The sequence below is a fragment of the Lissotriton helveticus genome, chromosome 1_1, assembly GCF_964261635.1.
Source record: "Lissotriton helveticus chromosome 1_1, aLisHel1.1, whole genome shotgun sequence".
NCBI lineage: Eukaryota > Metazoa > Chordata > Amphibia > Caudata > Salamandridae > Lissotriton > Lissotriton helveticus.
This window is the reverse complement of record NC_136057.1, coordinates 349071138-349093233: the sequence shown is the minus strand read 5'-3', so window position 1 is coordinate 349093233 and position 22096 is coordinate 349071138. Positions and strand designations below refer to the sequence as shown.

Sequence of the window (22096 nt, the reverse complement as noted above, 5' to 3'; positions counted from 1 at the left end):
ACAACCATGTAGCTTAGAAACAAACATTGATCGAGATCACGTTCAAAATAAAAACAAGTTCAAAGAATAAAGATTATATTGAGAGTCCTAGTGACAACGTCAGTGGAGAAACGCAGGAGAGACTTTGTTGGAAAAAAATGAGGATGAACTAAGATATATGCTACATGAAGGAAAGGCACAATAGGAAGGGCTACAGGTAGGATTCATTTCTACCATAGGGGATTGAGGATGCTCCAAAAAGGGTAGGATAACTGTATATAAATGGAAATGAAAATTTTTGCTATTATTCTCTCAGCAGTGTTTATCTACAAAATTGAAAAAACTAGTTCCAAAATGTACTCATTGTGAGTATAAAGCCAAGTGAGGCATGGCACCTACCATTATACTGTCAATTGGCTTAACATTCACTCAAGAACCATATCACTGTTTGAAACAACTCTCACAAGCCTCTCACTTGTCAGTTGCTTGCCATTGGCATTAAAAATCGCTTGTTGCACACAGATCCACACAAAATCAGACCCTTCTCTGCAGTCATGTGCCAGATGCAGCTGCAAATGCTCACATGTGGGTACACACACCTCAGTTGCTGGTCCTAGGCCCACACCTCTGCAGATACTGGACCTTCACATCTACAGTCACACAACTTTCTCTATATATATCATGCATGTATAAAGGGCACCAAACATGCACACCTATAGACCAACTCTACACCTCAGTTACATTCAAAAATGACTAGTCACCATTTTCACACTGTCGCACACAAATGACATTAGCACTAATCTCGCACCTCTTCACCCTCTCCAGGAATTTGCATTACACTCCTTCACAGAAAGTCGGAAGAGACGTCCTCTGGCATAAAATAAGAAAATGTACAATTATGTCACACTGACCAGTGAAAACTGGGAAAATTGAAAGCAACTTACCAGTAAGGTTGTGTTCCATATTTCAACACTGTAAGGTACTGCTTTTCCAGCAGCTGGACCGGCTAGGACTAGAGCGACGTTGAGGACAGTAATAACCAATATCCTTGCTATGCTCTTTTTCAAAGTAAATACTTTGCCAAAAAGTTGGGCATTTATTTCTAGCTGTAGGAGGAATATATTCACCAAACATGATGATCGTGTAAGTAAGTAGCATCTTAAAGCACATCAGTACCTGGCCCAAACATATTTGCATAAGGCTGGGTCCAAACTGGAGTGGCATAGTGAACAAAAGAACGATGGATTAAACTCCGATCTGTGACTGGGGATGAGTGGTTGAAACTGTTTCAGCACTCCATCCATCATCTTGTGTTTGCAGCTGTTGATGCTTCATCAGCAGCAAGGCTGACTACAGCAGACTGTTGACTGATCTGCATCTATGTTGGGAGGCAGGAGGGGAGTTTGAGTGATGGTGGCCCAGTGAGAATTTCTGCATGAGTGATCGACCTTGCAGGATTCCCCTGCATCTATCCACATGGGAGACGCACTAGGGAGAGTGTTGGGATGAAGAAGTCCTCTGCTAGGTAATTGATCTGCACCCCTGCCCTGAGCGCCCCACCTGTAATGATGTCTGGACCCTTAATGCTGATTTATTTTTTATTTTTTATAGCAGACTTGTCTCGAAATTGCGGCTTTTTGGACCAGGAAGGGTGTCCATAGAGCTACCGTCATAGTGGTGGAAAGTTACTGCCTTTACCACGGATTAAGCAGCACTAGCGTGATGGTGGCAGCTTACCGTGTAGTGATCAGTAGGCACGAACCGGTACTTTGTACCTGTGTCTCTGTAGTGAGGCCTACAGGCTCACTCATTTGAAGTTCCGTTGCTGTGTGCTTAACTCACCCTTGACCTGCATCGATTTGATGTGTAGTGCTGCACAGTGCATGTGTGGTGTACAAGTGTTGAGTGTATGTGTGCCTGAGAATGGTACACTGAGGGATAATGTAATACCGTTTATGTTATATGCATGTGCTGGGTGCACACGTGCATGCAAGTGGTACAATCTATGAAGGATTTAGTACTGTGCAGTGTGTGCCTGTAATATACATGTGCTAAGTGTATGTCTACCTGCGTGTGGTACAATACATGGCTGACTCTGGGATCCATTTTGGAAAATCCAGGGCTGCATGATGAAGCACGAGTAAAGGAGGTAGAAGATTCCCCTCCTAGACACTTATATTGCTGCATTCCTGTGAGCTGGGTGGGACATACTGGGGAGGAGAGCTAGGCTCCCCCAGTACATTTCAAAGAGTAATCTTTGATTCAGAGGGAGGTTACAAGGAAGAGGGTCTGGGCACATCTCAGGAAGGAGACTGGGCTGATAAGATGATGATGAGAGATTTATAGAGCGCGACAAGTACCTTGGGGTGTCAAGGCGCTGCTTTTGATAAATACCGATCAGTGCGGACAGAGAAATAAAATTAACCTTCAAACAACCAAGTTTTAAGGCCCTTTCTAAATTTAGAGAGACTGGGTTCTTTCTTCAACGTGGTGCGCAGAGTTCCATGGGCAAGCAGTTGTAGACATGAAAATCTTACCACCCCATCTAACCCTGTTGATTCTAGGAACAATTAGATTTCCCAGTTCGGCAGGTATATGGGCTCTGGCAAGGGTATATGGCTTTAAAAATTTCGCCAGCTGTGTTAGCCCCATGTTAAGAAATTTAAAGGAGATGCATAATGATTCAAATTGGATGCTCTTGGCTACTGGTAGGCAGTGGAGTCGGACTAAGGCTGTAGAGACTGAATCCAATTCAGACATGCCCAGCAGTACTCTTGCTGCTGCATTCTGGGCCGTTTGGAGTTTCTTAATGCTACACCTTGGAGCACTGGAAAAGAGGGCATTACAATAGTCCAGCCTTGAGGATATCAGCACTGATACCACTGTCTTCTTTAGGTCCATAGGTATTGCCGGAAGGATTTTCCTCAACATTTTCAAAATAAAGAAATATGCAGAAGAGTTCAATTTTAGACCATTGTCTGCCACCCAATTTCCTATATGGTTCATACAGTCGCGAAACCTGGTTTCTGTCTGGCTAGCAGAACTGCTCACCGAGATGACACAAGGGCAAAACCATAACTTCTTACTAGACTGACAAGAGGAGTGACATAGAGATTAAAGATCGTTGGGCTCAAGGAAGAGCCCTGGGGAACGCTGCAGGGCAGCGTAAAGGGGGATGACACAATTTTCCTGAAAGCCACTTCCTTAGATTGCTCAGATAAAAAGGAGCCTATTGGGACAGTGTCTTGCCCCTGATCCCACTGGAAAACAACCGGTCCTGCAGCAGCTCATGATTAACAGTATCAAAGGCCGCTGACCGGTCCCGGAGGATCAGAGCTGAGTTCCCCCCCACTGTCTAAGATCTGCCTGAGCTCCTTCGTGGCGGTAGTGAGAGCCAACTCTGTGCTATGCTGAGCACAAAATCCAAACTGGGAGGAATCCAGAATGTCGTTGTCATTAATAGACAGAGAGTTCAGTATTTATCGCTTTTTCAATTACTTTAGCAGGAAACTGGAGTCTCGATATCGGTCTATAATTGGGGGTCTCCTTAGCATCCAAGTTAGGTTTCTTTAATCAAGGAAGTATAGAGGCTTTCTTCCATTCCATTGTAAAGTGTCCTGTAGTGAGCATTGATTTAACGATCGCCGCTAATGGAATAGCTATAATTTCTGTCGAGATATGCAGAAGTTTGGGAGGGAATGGGTCTGAAGGATAGCCAGATTTAGTAGCGGCAATGAGTTTAGTGGTTTGTTCGACTGTCAAAGTAGTAAAAGAAGAAAGGATCTGAGGGGCTGATTCAGAGGGATCTTGTGTTTTGACTACAGAGGCTGATGAAACTTAATGAGTTCTGCCGGTGTTTGAGCTAGGCGATTATCGTGCTGTGCAAACGGTCAAAGACTAACTTGATCTTTTGCTGGAAGGATTCTGCTAATGAGTTGCAGAACTTTTGACTAATACTAATATCTGGAGCAGTTGACAGTTTTGCTAATTTCTTCACTGCAGTAAATAGGCTTTAGGATAGCTATTTGCTGCTTTAATTTCCTCAGAAAAATGTAAAGCCTTTTCCCTGAGGATAAGTTTTTTTTTCTAGGTTTGAAGGGATGACTTCTATTCCATTTGAATATTTGCATTATCTTTAAGTCTCCACTTCCTCTCTAATTTGCGACAGTTCTTTCTGGGCTTTCAGTGTGTCATTGAACCATGGGTCTGATAGCATTCTCCTGGATTGATGACACTGTTGGGGGGCGCTAATTGTGTCATAGCTGAGTTATTATTATTATTATTATTATTATTATTAAGCGTTCTTATATAGCGCTTGATTACCCGTAGGCATCTCGGCGCTTGCCTTGGGAACCCGTCCTGGTTTTTCCCTGTGAGGTACCCGTACTGGGCATCCCCAAGGTGAAAGCCAGGCATCCCGCCACGGGGGGGCCGTAGTGGAGATTAAGCAAGCTAATGCCCAGAGCTGCAGAGTGTGAACCTGTGACTCGAGTAGGCACCGAAACGAGAATTGTCGAGTCTGTGGATATTTTTTGAGCTCAAGACCCTGCCGCGTCGGGAATTGAATCCTGGTCCCGGGTCTGACCTCTGCTTCAGGGTCTGCCGCCTCTAACCAGTGAGCCACACTTCTCCAAGCCAAGAGCAGTATTGAGCTGCGGCTTAACCAGAATCGGTGGACAAATTAGGTAGAGTTTTTAAGGGTCGAGTTTAGAGAACTAGCCTCTACTTTTCTCCAAGAGATTCCTAAAGAGTAGGCCTAAGATCCTGGGTTAACCTTTTGATACAGATCACTGTGGCTGACATCCAGGTGTGAACTCCCATGACCTGTGTTGTTGAGCTAGAAGCTTTGGAGTTGCTCCTGCTGTGGCAGACTGCTTTCTAGAAAAAAAAAAGGGGCAGAGGAGTGGAGACATAAAAAAACACCCCCTCAACATGAACTTCAAATACACAGACTCTAAATCACATTTAGTGTCTGGAAATGGACTATAAGCAGGCGAGCTTGAGACTCCAAAAATTGTCAACTGTCAAGCAGCCAAGTTGTGCGAGGAGGAGAAGATTTGAAAGACTTCGGCCTGTTACCATGGCTGGGGAGGCCAAGGCCTCCTGGTCTCCCATCTGCTTGAGGAGACTTCACCCAGTGAATCCAAGGCCTGGAGCGTCAGCACCTGCCTGCTTGACAATACCAGTGTGCCCTGTGAGGAAGAGGAGAGCGTTGGAGGGAGCGTGATCCAGTGGGGGAATTCTATTGAGTGGATTCCCTTAGTGAGGTGTGAGGAGTCAGACCCTCCAAGATTTCGCGATTTGCTAAATAATCGCGAAATCTGCACTTTTGTAAAAAGGCCGCGCTTTTTACAAAAGTGCCCGCGAAATTGGGGCTGGGCGGCAGGAAGGCAGGAAGCTTCAGCAGTCCTGCCTTCTACAAAACAAGCATTGGCATTGCCAATAGGTCTCGCTTTTGGGCCCTTATAAGTAGTTATGCAGCATAATTTCCTTGTTGCAACAACATAAAATGTCGCATGCATAAACACTTAGATGGTCCCAAAAGCGAGCCCTTTTGGCTATTTGCAATGCAATAAGTCTTGCATTTAGGCAACTTTAAGCTGTTGGCATAGTAAATGACAATGCCTTTTCAATTTATTGTAAAAGTAAACATTTTTGAAAGTTATTGTCATTTACAATGCCATTATGTTCAATTTAAGTAAATGGGAGACCTATAGCATTGCAAATGATTGTTATTTATGATGTGTATCACCTAGTGGGATGCAATGATGGAAAATGCAAAATAGAAATAGGATGGCATAATGTTTTTGTGTTGTTGTGTTGTTGTGTTGGTGTTTTTGGTTTTTGAAGTTGTGGTGGTACTGACTGGTGTTGTGGTGGTGATGAGTGTATATGTGTAGCTGCTAATTAAAATTTTGGTGTTTTAGAGTGATGATGGGGAAGTGCACATTGATGAAGCGTTGATGTTGCATTGTTCCTGTGATATTTAATATAGTTTTGTTTGTGTTGTGGTGAGTGGTTTTTTTTTTGTGGTGCTAAGTGATGCTGGCATTGATTTTGTAGTTGATGTATTGGTGGTGAGTTGTGCTGTGGTGGTATTGTGTGATGATGTGTTGATGCTGAGTGGTGCTGTTGTGATGCATATTGATATTGGTGTTGTGCTGAGTGGTGTTGTGGTGGTGCAGATTGATGGTGTTGTTAGGTAGAGTGATGCATGTGTTGCGCTGAGTACTACAGGCGTTGTGTGACTGAATGTTGGAGATGTGTTGACTGATGCAGAGTATGGTGTGAGTGATGCAGTTGTTGCGCTGAATGATGCAGGTATTGTAGATAGAGTGATGTACTTATGTTTGCTGACGTATGCATTATTTTTGTAGAGTGTTGCAAGTGTTGAGTGTAGCGATGCGAGTGTTGTGCGTTTTTTTGCGGCGTTGTGGTGAGTATTTTATGTGTTTTGCGATGAGTGTTGCATGTGTTGTGATGAATGATGTTGTTTTTCCTCTTAGTGCAGCATGTGTTGTGCTGTTTGATGCTGTGGTGTTGTAGAGTTATGTTGGGGTGTAGTGTTTCTGATGTATAGTGATGCCAATAGGTCTCGCTTGTGGGACCTTATAAGTATTTAGTTTTGCAGCACAATATGATGAGTGGCGTTGCGTGTGTGAGTGGCGTTGCGTGTGTGAGTGGCGTTGCGTGTGTGAGTGGCGTTGCGTGTGTGAGTGGCGTTGCGTGTGTGAGTGGCGTTGCGTGTGTGAGTGGCGTTGCGTGTGTGAGTGGCGTTGCGCGTGTGAGTGGCGTTGCGCGTGTGAGTGGCGTTGCGCGTGTGAGTGGCGTTGCGCGTGTGAGTGGCGTTGCGCGTGTGAGTGGCGTTGCGCGTGTGAGTGGCGTTGCGCGTGTGAGTGGCGTTGCGCGTGTGAGTGGCGTTGCGCGTGTGAGTGGCGTTGCGCGTGTGAGTGGCGTTGCGCGTGTGAGTGGCGTTGCGCGTGTGAGTGGCGTGGCGCGTGTGAGTGGCGTGGCGTGTGTGAGTGGCGTTGCGCGTGTGTGAGTGGCGTTGCGCGTGTGTGAGTGGCGTTGCGCGTGTGAGTGGCGTTGCGCGTGTGAGTGGCGTTGCGCGTGTGAGCGGCGTTGCGCGGGTGAGCGGCGTTGCGTGGGTGAGTGGCGTTGCGTGGGTGAGTGGCGTTGCGTGGGTGCAAGAAGGATATTGTGCTGCAAAACTAAATACTTATAAGGTCCCACAAGCGAGACCTATTGGCTATGCCAATGCTTGTTTTTGTTCTGTCGTCTCCTTGGGGTCGGTTGTTCAAGACACAGTAATATTTAGTGCTAGCGAGTAGGACCCGTGTGGCTTCCTGTTTACATACATGCCACTTCACCTTCTTATTGTCAATTAATTTATGTTCACTTTTCTTCCATTATGATTCTGCTTGTTACTTTCCCGATAATAATGAATTTGACCAGCGGGGTACAAAGAACGCATTACCTCAAAATAGGGGTTAGCTTGTTTGAACATAGTTTTACGGGGCAAGTCACGATTATAAATCTACAGCAGTGACTGTTCCAGCGGAGCCGAGTGGGGGTAGGAACCTTGGTGCACGCTTGTTCTGATTGCTCAGTTTGACATAAGAGGAAGGATTTAGGACCTTGAGAAGAAAAGGATTTATTGGCACACATGCTGAATTTAGTGCACAGGCGGCATTGCACAACACCAGTAGCACAGCGCCGATGTTCCAACTTTGGTTTGTCTCCCGTCACCCTTAGTAGGCTGACTGCGTTGACTTGGGTATGTGATCGCGCGAGTTAGTTAGCAAAGTATGATACCCATAGTTTTGTGCGATTAGGCAACTCCCGGTTTCAATGCAGGAGTATTTGGGTGAAATTAATAACATGAAGAGCAGAATCAAACGGTGGCGCAATCAAACATGAAAAAAATTACATTCATTAATACTAACAAAGAAGGGATTATATCACCCGATTAGATTCTCAGAAAGAGAAGGAATTTAAATTTTTTACTGCAATTTATTCATAGGTAAATGCTGTCTAATGAGTCAACAACACGGCGCAAGTGATCAATATTTACAGTGACTCAGTGGATAAAGTGCAAGGGAGAACAACACGAGTGGTGGGGGAACGCACGCACGGGGACAAAGTGAAAAAAACAACAACACGTACATGATAAATGCAGAGCGGCCGGGAAACTGAAAGTACGGCCGGCCTGCGGCCGGCCATGAATAATTAGGGGAGGAGAAGCCCTTTGATGTGCTGTGTTTGCGGGGCGAGAGAGGGGAGGTGCTGGTGTGGGAGGGGGGAGTTGCTGGTGTGGGAGGAGTGCTGCTAGGGGAGGAGAAGCCCTGGCCGTGAATGCTCGTGCATGTTCACGTGAACTGCAAGAAAACGTCGGGCTGAAACCCCTTAGTTTGAAGAGGATTTTGCCGACATGAATTCGATCCTATCCATTCCTGCGGAATGGGACAGGCTCGACCTAAAGAGCTGAGCCACTCGTGCAGGGCAATTTCTACTTTGAATTCTCACCAATATGCAGGCTGCAAGGAGGACTTTTCTTATCGTCCCCTCCAGCTCTGAAGATAAAGGCCAAGTTAAGGGGTCATTAGGCGGCTCCTTTTGATGCTTTTGATGAAGTATCCTGTCTCGGGGCGGCCTGGTACCCCACTTAAATGTAAATGCCACAGAGGGGAAACAAAGGCACACAGCTTGCTATCTCTTAACAGGCACTTGAGAGGCATGCTTTGTGTGAGTAAGTGCAATGGGACTAAATTGTTAGAGGGGTTTGATTATTTTAATTTCCCTCTAAGATCATGTATGTCACTCGCAGCAAAGTACTCATCAACTAAGTAAGTGGAGGCAGGTTTTGTTGGGCACCTTTTTGTAGGCTCCTATTTTAAGCACATATAACCTATTTGGAAGGAATTTCTTAGGTTCACGTTTGCTCCGTTTTTAAGCATTAAGGTATTTTGTTCGTACTGTTAAAGGTTATCTGACTGCCCAGGCAGAATTGTTTTCACTGTTCAAGTCTCTTCCGTTTTCTTAAGGGTTTTTGATTAATGTTTCTTACTTTACCTTTTGTGACGCCTCAGTTTAAATTTGTGAGTTTGTGTGGAGCTTTTTGATGGAAGCCAAAGCACAAATCTATCATTAGGCCACTTACTTTGAAAATTGTAGTCCTCTTCATCATCACCACTTCATTATGGAGACTCCGTAAGCTCTAATTGTCATTGCATAGCTCTCCACATACAATGCTATTCCTGGACAAGTTGGTACTGTGCGCATGCACGTCACAAAACAAAACTATTTATGCTGTTTCACTTGGTTGAGTCCATCAATGTATTGATTCAGTTTTTCTTTTTATGAGCGCCTGAATGCTATTTAAATCGAGAAATATGTTCAATATAAATATTCCCTAATAAATAAAATTCTGTAATGTAAACTGTCGAGTGAATGTTTAAGGAATTTTGGTGTACAAGTCATTCTGCACTTTGAACATGCCTATTTGAAAGTGGAATACTCTACTAAAACAGTTTCCAGTGATTTAAGACTGAAAAGGAGGGATTAGAAATGCCGCAATAATGCCGCTAAATTTCAATTTTTGTGCCGCTAAATTTGCAAATCTATGCTGCAATATCCTGGGGGGTCTGAGGAGTATGCCAGTATGCAGGGAAAGTCGGTGACCCTAATATGCCAGAGGAGGACACCATGAACTGAGCCATGATCACTGCTGTGCTGTACGGGTCCTCGCCCCTGTGGAGTGAGGCATCACCGATCCCATATGCCAGGGGGCGGCGTGAGGAGATTGTCGCACTGAGTTGGCAGTATCCTATGTGCGGTGGTGAGAGCCAGCGTCCTTCAGCACCAAGAGGGGCGGCTGTGAACATTTTTTGTGCTGTTCGAGTCGGAGCCCATGAGCAGTGGAGAGGCAGTGTCCCTGTATGCCAGAGAGGGGCCACCAGCAAGAAGTGTGACCTGGTCACTTCAGGAGAGAGGCTGTTGTGGTGACACCTGTGGGCTTTACCTGTGACAGAGGAGCAGTCTTAATCCCTCTCGCAAAGAAATTGCTGGCCACAGCCACTACAGCTCCTGCGAAGGCGGCCCACATTTACTTCAGTCGTTCTGATCCGACATGTGTGGGTAATACTGATTTCTGGCCAGTTGGGTCCTGGGGGAACTTGCTTGCTATATAGTGCTTCAGCCTGGAACACGTTTGCCTTTGATACAGAGTTGCAGTGAAATACTAGAGCCCTCGACCTTAGGGGGCTATGTAAGTTGTTTGTGAACGTCCTATTCCCCTTTGGGTTACTAGCTGTAAAATATATGTATTTTTTAATAAAAGCAAGCATTTGACTAGACAATAATTTATGGATGCTGCATGTATTTTAAGCCGTGAGCCTATGCTCACCCCTGTAGCTACCGACCATTTCTTAGAGCCTAGGCCATTATGTTTTGAGATAACATACCCCTTGCTGTACTAGTTCTTTCCAGGGGGCCAATCCCTGAAAAAGTGTTAGTGAATTCAGATGGATGTATACATATTATCCTATCCTATATGCATCAATTCCTGCACTGTTTAAATTTCTATAATGGACTTTTGTTTTATTTAGCTTTTTTAATAAAGGAAAAGAAAGTTGAAAGAAAATGGCAGTACAGATGGTCATTGATATTTTTGCCAGGCAACGTTTTCTTTTCTAAGCTTTATAAACCAGTAGCACTTTCTTATCATGGCTGCCATCGGCAAACTTGCAGTAATGTTTGGCCCTTTTATGTAATGGTGTAGGTGTTAATGCGTTGCTTCCCTTAATAATTCTCTTTTCAATGGTTGCAGATACATGTACTGGACGGACTGGGGGGAAGTACCCAAAATCGAACGAGCTGGAATGGATGGTTCAAGACGCTCCGTTGTAATAGATGCTGAAATTTACTGGCCTAATGGACTAACACTGGATTATGAAGAGCAAAAACTTTACTGGGCTGATGCTAAACTAAGCTTCATTCATAAATCTGACCTGGATGGATCTCATCGGTAAGAAACATACAAAATTGGCAGAGATGTTTATCTGCTCAAGCAGTTCCTAATGGATGGTGATATTTATTATCTGTTTGTTAAGCTATTTTTTTTGTCATGTTGGAATTTGTATAGTGCTTCTTACTTTTATTTGCAATCGCAGCACATTCTCTACCTGGACCCACCACGGAGTGTCACGGGTGTATTGTCTGTTGTGGGAATTAGCGTTTGTCCATTGTTTAGTTTTGAAATGCTTTATGTAGGTAAGTATGAAAGTAAAATTAGCTGGATCTTGGAAGATGTTTGTAGTGTCTTGTGTATGGATGGGTATGCCAAAGGACTTTACTGTTTCTTTTTTTTTTTTTAAACAATTTTTATTATTTGCAGTGCGTTAAAACCATACACAATGACCATCAGTACGACAATAGTTCTGCAATGTTCTAGATCTATAGTTATACATAATCGGAGGTCATAAATACAGTTTCATGAGAGGCATTCATTATACAGTCTGGTATGGTTAGCAGTTTAAATGTCACAATCCCATTCCCCATCATCTTCTTCTCCTGAGTCGGCATCATCCTCTTCTGGCAGTGGATCACACATTTCCTCCCTGTAAGTGTTCCAATTAGCCCAGACTTTGTTCCATTTACGAGGACAAGCCCTAGATACATACACGGCTATTTCAGTAAACATCAGTAAGTCCATATTTCTGCACCATTGCGCCAGTGTGGGTAGGTCTGTTGAGCCCCATTTCTGCGCAATATCTCTCTTTGCCACCATAAGGGCCAACGTACCCCATATTAACCCATATCTGGATAAGTCATTTGGATCCCAAACATTCAAAATGCATTTACGTGGTTCTGGAGTCAGTGACACCTTTAGCGTTTGTGAAATCGTGCGCAATATCTGGCGCCAGTAGGCTGCTATAAATGGGCATTCCCAGAGGGTATGATACAAGGTACCTTCCTCACCACAGTTCTGGAGACAATAGGGATGTGGTGCTCTCTGAAGTTTTTGTAATGTGGTTCGAGTGTAGTACACGCGGTGCAAGATTTTTAATTGTACGAGCCTGAATCTAGCCGAGATGCCGACCTCTCTAGGGGACGCCAGTGCCTCGTTCCATTCTGTATCGTCTGTTGCCTAGGTCCTCCACCCATCTCTCGTGCAGTTGTAGTGTGGGGTCTGTGAGCTTATTCAATAGTTTTTTATAAGTAAGGGAAGTTGCACTACGTTGCATGTAGTCAGTGAGTAGTCTATCCTCTAACGGGGAGGATTCTGGGACGTCAGTCCCCGCTGGTATTACCTGTAACAGTGCGTGTCTGATCTGCACATATCTGTAGGTTTCAGTCGGTCCCAGATTATATTGGTGTTGAAGTTGGGCGAATGGGAGTACTGTTCCTTTCTGTTCCAGTTTTTCATTCTGAGCCATTCGATCACTTGTCATCCGTAGGCAACATGTTTGTTTGCATGTGTAACATTTTGCTGCGTCTCTAAATTGCTGGGTTTGCAACATGTCGAAGTTCTCATGAGTCCATTCCTGACTGCACCAGATACAAGCCAAGTTAAAATACCTAAAAAGACTGACTTGTGTCATGAATATTCAAGTAATAGTATGTCTAAGTTTTTTGTTGTCCCTTTGAGTGACTAAATGAATTCAGTGACCACGGACATGCATATTTGCCATTTACAATTATTGAGTAAAAAGCATCATACTTTCAGTTGGTGCTTTTTGTTGTTTTACTCAGCACTTAATCTGTAAAATAAGTGAAAGGGCCAAAGATAGTTCTGAGGAGACCACTGCTTGCACCACCAACGTTCCATGCCAGTGCTACCATACGCAAGTATTAACGATATTTGCTTACTGTTACTTTCCTATAAATTTGTCAAATCGGGCTATACTATGTGACCCAAAGCTGTAAGAATGGCTTGAGCATGCAAGTATTTTTTAAAAACACTCCCAGTACCGCCATGTGGTGGACTGCCTTAAATATGTGCTGGTGCTACCAAATAGGTGCCGGTGCTGAGCACTGTCAGACACTCGCACAAATTAAGCACTAATTTTTACTGGAAATATCATCTGAGAGTTTAGAAAGCGCCTTCCAGAGATTTTTCTTTCTGGGAGCCCTGGTACCTCTTAATTTATCATTAAATTGTAGAATGTAACTGAAGTGACTGCTCTACTATACGGCCTAGCTACCAGTGTACATTATGACCTGGTCAGCCACCAATGACTGGCAAGAGTTGTTGATTTTGGAGGACAGCCAATGATGGACAGTTTTTCTCTTTTTTTCTAGCTACTTCTTGGAGGTGTTCACTACTCATTTGCTGTGTGTGTGTGTGTCCCTCCCTCCCTGTGGGGACTGGCTCAGTCCCTGTAGTGTGTTTAGCTACTTTTGAGCGAGTGTATCAAAAAACTAAAAGTGCAGTTTGACCTGCTACGGTCTGCTTTATAACCTAGCTTACTAACAAGGTGCGCGTGGAGTTAGAATAGTAATCACATACTTCATTATGGTCCATGGCCGGTAGTCGGTGATATATAAACATTACTGCATGTATGTTTTCTCGCCAGAACCTCGACATGCTATTATAGGATCATATGGTACCAGTTTTTTACATATTTCTTTTAGCGTAGTAAGTTTGAACAAGCCAAAGACTGCAAAGTGTATCTAACAGTGGGCACTGATTGAAATTAGAATATTTAGCCTTTGTTTATCTTTTTTGAATTTATTAATAAAAGAATGGCCTATAATGAGGGTCAGTAATTTAGAAGATACTCTGTTAGCAGCCTTAACTGCTTTTCATGTACAATTATAGATTTACTGCATTTCACACATTATTTGCCACATAGTTTGCGAAATTGGCAGATTTCACCTACAAATATTTTTCTGTACCAAATTGATAAATATATTGTTGAGCTAGAATGTGCCTCATAATTTGCATTTGTACCACTTGTACACAGTATTGTCTTCCTTGTCTCAGAAGTGTATGGGCTGTCATCATGATGATGAAATCTGTATATCACAGGCAACCATGAAATATTTCCCATATTTAAAGGTTTCCCCTTGCATCTTGTGTAATAAAAGCTCAAAAACATGTAACGTATGCACATAAATATGTATCTATAGCTGGCTAGATAGCTTTGAGGTGGTGTATGTGTGAGCAAAGAAGATGTTTAGCTGGAGCGTTATCAGCATCTTGATGCTTCTCTGTGGTTCCATGGGGCGGTTGAGGGTGATTGGGAAGATAGCATGGACTTCTAGGGTATGCCATAGAAGATAGTTCGGAGTTGTCAAGGCTGCCATCTAAATGAGTTGATTGGAGCTGGCAAGGTTGGTGGTGAACTCAACCATTGCAGAGCCATGTGGGAGAAGGCCATGCGTCATTACAGTGTGAGGATTGGTGCTTGGTTGTCGTGGGTCAGTGGTTCATGCTCATTAGCTCCCCAAAGTTATGTAATGGTGTTCAGTACGGTACCATATGTCAGAAATTGCGTCTCAGTTAAATCATTATCTTACACCATGGAATTTAGACTTCAAATCTCTCCCCATTTCATAACTATTGGTCTGTCTCTCTAATCTGGTTTCAGTCCAAACACGTAGCTTCTTGGTTAAGGCTCCCCCTTGTGTAGTTGGCAATCCCAACAGTGGTAGTGCTGGTGCAGGCCGCATTTCTCTTGAGCACTGCCATTCAGCACCAGTGTTCTGTGCAGAGGAGCCCGGACTTGGGCGGTAAGATAGTAGTTACACCCCACATCCATGCCATCAGTGCTGCCTCCTGCTGTGGGCCACACAAATCGCCCATCTCCACCCTCTGTATCCTTGCCAGCCAGAGAGCAAACTATGGCAGATATTCGCTAAATAGAATTTCTTATAGTACTGGACTCCCATTCCTCTCGTTCGTACTGGACGTCTGAGCATGAAGCATTACCCTCTGTTGCTCTCCGTCCCATATTAGCTCTGTAAGAAGTGTATCTAGAAATGTAAGCCATTGTTGTGGGATCCAGGCTGGGAGATTAGAAAAGTACTACAACACCTGTGATAACATTATCATTTTAGAAAGTGCCACCTGATCACTTAAGGGCAATTTTAGTGATTGCAGGGGTGTGGATTTGAATTAAATATCTACTTGTCCAAGGGGCCGGTTGCTTCTTAATTCTACTTGTCCTATAACAAAATCCACTTTTCCCTTTGGTGCCCTGTAGTGCGGCGACAAATTATGGCAGCAATCTCATTATATAATAGCTCTGATATAGCCTCTTTGATTATGCCAGGGCTCATACCATAGTAGTGTTTGAATGCTTGCAATCCCCTTATGTTCTCTAAATAAAACAAGCATTGGCATTGCCAATAGGTCTCGCTTGTGGGACCTTATAAGTATTTAGTTTTGCAGCACAATATGGTGAGTGGCGTTGCGTGTGTGAGTGGCGTTGCGTGTGTGAGTGGCGTTGCGTGTGTGAGTGGCGTTGCGTGTGTGAGTGGCGTTGCGTGTGTGAGTGGCGTTGCGTGTGTGAGTGGCGTTGCGTGTGTGAGTGGCGTTGCGTGTGTGAGTGGCGTTGCGTGTGTGCGTGGCGTGGCGTTGCGTGTGTGCGTGGCGTTGCGTGTGTGAGTGGCGTTGCGTGTGTGAGTGGCGTTGCGTGTGTGAGTGGCGTTGCGTGGGTGAGTGGCGTTGCGTGGGTGAGTGGCGTTGCGTGGGTGAGTGGCGTTGCGTGGGTGAGTGGCGTTGCGTGGGTGAGTGGCGTTGCTGTGTGTGAATTGCTGGTTGGGGGAGTGGGGGGAGCAGCAGGCAGATGCGAGTGGAGCGCGCGCTGGAGAGGGAGGGGGTGTAAATCTATGGGCATGGTTGAAAGTATGTGATTTCACAATCACGATGAAAGAGACGAGATTTAGATGCAAAATGAAAGGTTCTTTGAAACATCCACTGCATTTTTTTAAATTGGGTAAGCACAGTGATTGCAACAGTCCTAGTGTTCAAAGGGAAGATGTTTACGCATGGAAACATGAAGGCAGGAAAGTTAGAGAAAGAGGGGTGAGGGGTGGCGAGGTCTGGCAGGGAACAGATGGCCTGGCCGTGAAGCAGGGGGCGGGGCAGCGCTGGGGAAGCCTGTGGGACGGTGATTGATGCCTTTGATGTGGGGAGGGAGGAGAGCCTTTTGCGAGCAGATGTCTGGGAGGTGTGGGAGGAGTGCCTGATGCGCGTTCACGTGGTTCACGTGAACTGCATGAAAACGCCATGAAAACGCCAGCAAAAAGCTGGTGGTTTCATGATGTTTTCGCTACTTGAATTCTCGCTCCGCTCGATGCGCATGCGCGCATCGATAGGTCGCGAGACCTAAAGAGAGGGGTCCAGCAACCCAAAGGCAGGACACCACAAAGAAGCTTAAGTCTAAGAAAGATTCCCTTTGGGATATTCTGTTAGCATACCACTTTCACATTCAACACTTCAAAGCACATTGATACTCCAATATTCTTCAATGTTGTTCAACATACATTGGGTCAGTATATTCAGTTACCAAAAAGTCAAAATATATAGACAATAAAAAAAAAGAAATCTTTGCGAAGTTTTATTAAACTAGTTCATATAAAATCATTAAAAATACTTAAAATAACACATCAATATATACAATAGAAATAGTGAGAAGCCAAGTCACAAAATTAAATAAGTCAAAGTTAATTATGGCAACAACCTACACATTAATACATCATTATTCGCATGTATAAGATATTATACAAATGTATTTTTTACATATGTAAGCAAAAGACAGCGGCGCGTTTCGGAGGATTATACTGGTCCCACCTCCTTCTTCAGGCTTGCTACAAATGTATTCCAACACTGTGTGTGTGTGTGTGTATATATATATATATATATATATATATATATATATATATATATATATATATATATATATATATATATATACCAATTTGTCTTTTATGCTACTACATGATTCCATCCTACATTTCAAAAGAAGGGTGATTGTTGGTTTGTAGACTTAGTTTAACTCACAAAAATACGAATCTAAACTATTATTGAATTGCTGGTACTATTGACACAATGACCCAACACACGATATCCAACAATCACTCATACCACTCATCCAGAACGTTGTTCTACACTTGGATCGGCTAATAAAGCTCTATTTATTGTTCCAAGGTTGATTTTAACAACTTATGTCTTCAACATCACTATCTGTCGGAAGAAATTGATGAAGCAGTTCCACATTTTCCAATAAGACAGGTGTCTCCTGTCAGTAAGCATTAGCACTGTCCGAACCTAGAGTACAACTAAAACATTGATATCCTTTTACAGGGTTCCTATTTAGTTCAGAAACATCATATTTGAATTGATTTTATTATGGGGGAAGCAAGATCTTTCACAATATTGAATACTTTCTTGGATTTATTGACCGCTTCTAAAATAGGTCTTGTATAATAATTCTCATTCGCTTTTTTTTCTCTCTTTTGTAATCATGTAGCAATTTTCAGGAGTGACTTATCCTGTTGAAGATACAGTCTACGCCATTGCCTTTCCGCAATCTAACTTTTAATTCCAACTCCCTCACAACATTTGTAAACCAAGGTTCTGAAGATTTGTTTTCTACTTGGATAGGCTTCAGAGAAATTATATTGTCAAGAGTGCCGACAATTGACTTCTCTAACCGTTCATAGTGTACCTCTATTGCACCTATTTTAAGGTGGCAGAATAAGATATTAAATAACTTATGAACGTCCAATTTTTCTAGTTTGGACTAGACTCTGCCCTGCACTTTCTTTCTTCGAACATGTTCCATATTTAGGAGGTTAGGTCTAGTTAGCTGGAAAAGCACTAAAAAATTATCCGACCAAGTCACTGAGTTTGGCGCAAATTTTAGTGTGTCACCTTTGAAGTGTAGGGCTACAGGCTTCAAAGGGCGTTAGGAAATCATTGTTGTGGTGCTGCAGAGTCTTCTGATCAGATGTTAAAATCATCGAGAACCAGGAAATTGGAATGGGTCAGAGCCAAGTTTGAAATGGTGTTTGATAGGGCTCATGAAAAGAGCCTGGAGGTCTGTAGCAGAGCAATCCTGTCAGGGCAGACCGCACTTTTTTCTTTAGTGAGAAACCTAGCATTTCTAGCCTTGGGAGTGTCTCCACTTGTAACTACTCCAAACACCAGTTGCCCCTAAAGGTGACCACTACCCCTCCATCTTTTTTTTAACTCTAATTTGGTGTTGGACTCTATAGCCAGCTGGGCAAGAGAACCCAAGGTCACACTTCTTCCTGAGAGTTCCGGGTTTTGGTTATAAAAAACATGTCCTACTCCTTGAATTCCAACAGGAGGCTCCATTAAGGTGCATGCTTTATAAGTGAATGGGATACAAAAGGGGATGATGGACGGAGCGTTTGAGCAAATCAAACACTCACCCCCAGTCAACTGATCTGGGTTTAATCCATCACCATTCTTTAGCCCACTCAGCCACCCCAGTTCAGACATGGTTATATGCAAATCAGTCTGACCCTGTGCCTCATGGGAACAGTCCAGCCCGAACTGCCAAGCCATGTCTTCCCTGGACCGGAAACAAGCATCCTGGGACCGGTTTCGGATTCATAATCCTCATCAGCCAGGCTACCTTGAATCCAGTGGCCAAGTGAGCAAGGGACTCACGTCTGAGCATACCCTGCCACACTTAGGGCGAACAAAGCGATACAAAAGGGGATGATGGACGGAGCGTTTGAGCAAATCAAACACTCACCCCCAGTCAACTGATCTGGGTTTAATCCATCACCATTCTTTAGCCCACTCAGCCACCCCAGTTCAGACATGGCTATATGCAAATCAGTCTGACCCTGTGCCTCATGGGAACAGTCCAGCCCGAACTGCCAAGCCATGTCTTCCCTGGACCGGACACAAGCATCCATACACCAGCCATGTCTGAACTGGGGTGGCAGAGTGGGCTAAAGAACGGTGATGGATCAAACCCAGATCTTTTGACTGGGTGTGAGTGTTTGATTGGTTCAGATGCTCCGTCCATCACCACCCCCTTTTGTACCGCTTTGGCCGCCATAAGTGTGGCAGGGTATGCTCAGACGTGAGTCCCTTGCTCACTTTGCCACTGGATTCAAGCAAGCCGGGCTGAAGACGGCTGGAATGCCAGAAAGCGGTCCTCGGAAGCTTGTTTCCGGTCCAGAGAAGGCATGGCTTGGCAGTTCGGGCTGGACTGTTCCCATGAGGCACAGGGTCAGACTGATTTGCATATAGCCATGTCTGAACTGGGTGGCAGAGTGGGCTAAAGAACGGTGATGGATCAAACCCAGATCTTTTGACTGGGTGTGAGTGTTTGATTGGTTCAGATGCTCCGTCCATCACCACCCCCTTTTGTACCGTTATAAGTGAATGAGCATTAATAAGTCCACATGTGGGAGTACTGGTGACTGACCAACCCTCCTTACAGACCGGTTTGACAATGAGATCACTCCCTCCCAATCTCATCTTGAGGTTGCTGCTTAGTGCTGGAAAAATCAGCAATTTACCTCAAGACCCGAAGTTCCTTATCGGAATAAACCAGTCTCGTTCCATTTCCACGTGACCGATACAGAACTGGCAGCATTGCTGGCGCTGACCACTTCCAGGACGCTGACGGGCGCAGACAGGCTTGCCTTTGGCACGCCTGCTGCACATTCCTGCCAGGATGCCCCTTCAGTACCCTTCCTGTTCAGAGTCCGAACGTATAGACTGCTCATTTTGTATCCAAAATGGCAGTAGTCAAGCAGTTCTGCCAAAAGAAATTGGCAGTAAACGTAAAGTGCAAAATGTATCAGTGTTTTTGAGGAAACACACTCCTAAATCCGTATTATAATAGACTTTTTTCAGTGTGTCATAGTTTCCACCCACTTATTAGTTAAATATTCATGAGTAATTCAATTACCTTAAAAAATAGCAGCCTCCCCCCACCTAAAGTGTGATGCAAGCAAGATCTCAGATGTTTTAATAGTAATCCCAATATCTGCCTGAGATATTGGAATTGCATTGAGGAGGTAGAGGGCATGGGGTTAGTTCAGGTAATCGGGTAGGTTGGTCAGACTGATATGGTCCGAGTAGTCTGACCATATCTACGGTTGCATCACTGCTGTGATGAGAGAGCTGATGAGTTAGTGCAGCAGTGAGCAGCTTTACACTTGAATCAAAAATATACATTCCGCAAAGGGCTTTGAGTTAACATAAAATACTCTAAAGACCAGGTAAGCAGAAACAAGTTGATTGCCCGGATCTCAGAGCAGTGGGCATGAACATCCAGTTTTAAGCCATATATTTAAGGTAACAGGTGGAAATTATTTAGAGCTTGGTAATGAAGAATAGCGCTAGGTTTCATCTAAATGTATTAGATTTGGGGTCTGCCATGCATGTTGCATATAAGACCTTAAACGTGTCACATTTTACATGCATTAATTCTTTAGCCGTATGAAAATTATGTAACTTGATGTTTTTATTAGTATAGATTATAGTGTCCGGTTCCGTTTTGTGATGCAGGGTAAACCTATGACAATGCACCCAACCAAAATAAAATGATAGTGCCAACAAAGTTTAACGGATAAACATGAGTCTGCTTCTTCTTTTCTTTTTTGTGATCTTTGGTACTGAGTTAATCAATCAATCAAGAAATTTGTATAGTGCACTACTCACCCAGAGGATCTCAAGGCGCTTGGGGGGGGTCCGTTATTGCTCGAATAGCCAGGTCTTGAGTTGCTTCCTGAAGGAGAGGTGGTCTTGAGTAAGACGGAGATGGATGGGGAGGGAGTTCCAGGTCTTGGCTGCCAGGTAGGAGAAGGATCTTCCTCCCATGGTGGCTTTTCGGATGCGTGGCATGGCGGCGAGAGCGTGGCTGGTCGATCGTAGTTGGCGGGTGGGAGTGTAGAAGGTCCGGCGGTCGTTGAGGTACCTGGGGCCTAGGTCGTGGAGGGCTTTGTGTGCGTGGGTAAGGAGGCGGAACGTGATTCTTTTGCTGACGGGGAGCCAGTGCAGGTCTTTCAGGTGTCCGGAGATGTGGCTGTGGATGTCCAGCATGAGTCGTGCTGGATGCGTTGGAGTCTTTTCTGCAGTTTGGCGGTGGTTCCGGTGTAGAGGGTGTTTCCGTAGTCCATCCGGCTGGTGACAAGTGCCTGGGTGACAGTCTTCCTGGTTTCGGTGGGGATCCAACGGAAGATCTTTCGGAGCATGCGTAGGATGTTGAAACACGAGGACGAGACGGCGTTGACTTGTCTGGTCATCGACAGGGAGGAGTCCAGGATGAATCCCAGGTTGCATGCGTGGTCCGTTGGTATGGGTGCGCTGCCTAGGGCCGGGGGCCACCAGGAGTTGTCCCAGGCAGATGGTGATGGTCCAAGGATGAGGACTTCTGTCTTGTCTGAGTTCAGTTTCAGACGACTGTTCTTCATCCACTTTGCTACTTCTTTCATTCCTTCGTGCAGGTTGGTTCTGGCGGTGGCGGGGTCGTTGGTGAGGGAAAGGATCAGCTGGGTGTCGTCGGTGTAGGAGATGATGTTGAGGCTGTGTTGGCGTGCGATGGCTGCTAGCGGGCTCATGTACACGTTGAAGAGGGTGGGGCTGAGTGATGATCCTTGTGGTACGCCGCAGATGACTTCGGTGGCCTCTGATCTGAACGGGGGGAGGCGGACTCTCTGGGTTCTTCTGGTGAGGAACGAAATGATCCACTCCAGTGCCTTCTCTTGGATTCCGACGTTGCTTAGGTGTTGTACTAGGGTGCGGTGGCAGATAGTATCGAACGCTGCGGAGAGGTCCAGGAGGATGAGGGCCGCTGTTTCCCCGTTATCGAGCAGGGTTCGGATGTCGTCGGTGGCTGCGATGAGGGCGGTCTCCGAGATGTGATTGGCTCGGAAGCCGGACTGTGAGTGGTCGAGGGATCTGTTCGTCTCGAGGAAGGCGGCCAGCTGTTTGTTGAAGGTCTTCTCGATGACTTTGGCAGGAAACGGGAGGAGCGAGATGGGGCGGTAGTTCTTGAGGTCAGTGGGGTCTGCTGATGGTTTCTTCAGAAGGGCGGTGAGTTCGGCGTGTTTCCAGCTCTCCGGGAAGGTGGCGGTGTTGAAGGAGCAGTTGATGATGTCCCGGAGTTGGGGT

At 44.9% G+C, this 22096-nt stretch overlaps 1 protein-coding gene across 1 annotated transcript in view; it reads left to right on the top strand.

Annotated features, from left to right (window-relative positions):
• Window positions 1-22096, top strand: part of LRP6 (LDL receptor related protein 6) — a 1212873-nt gene that overhangs the window by 196537 nt on the left and 994240 nt on the right. The window contains exon 3 of the mRNA XM_078673499.1: window positions 10808-11005. Within this exon, the coding sequence (XP_078529625.1) occupies window positions 10808-11005 (198 nt within the window). The remainder of the gene's footprint in view (window positions 1-10807; window positions 11006-22096) is intronic.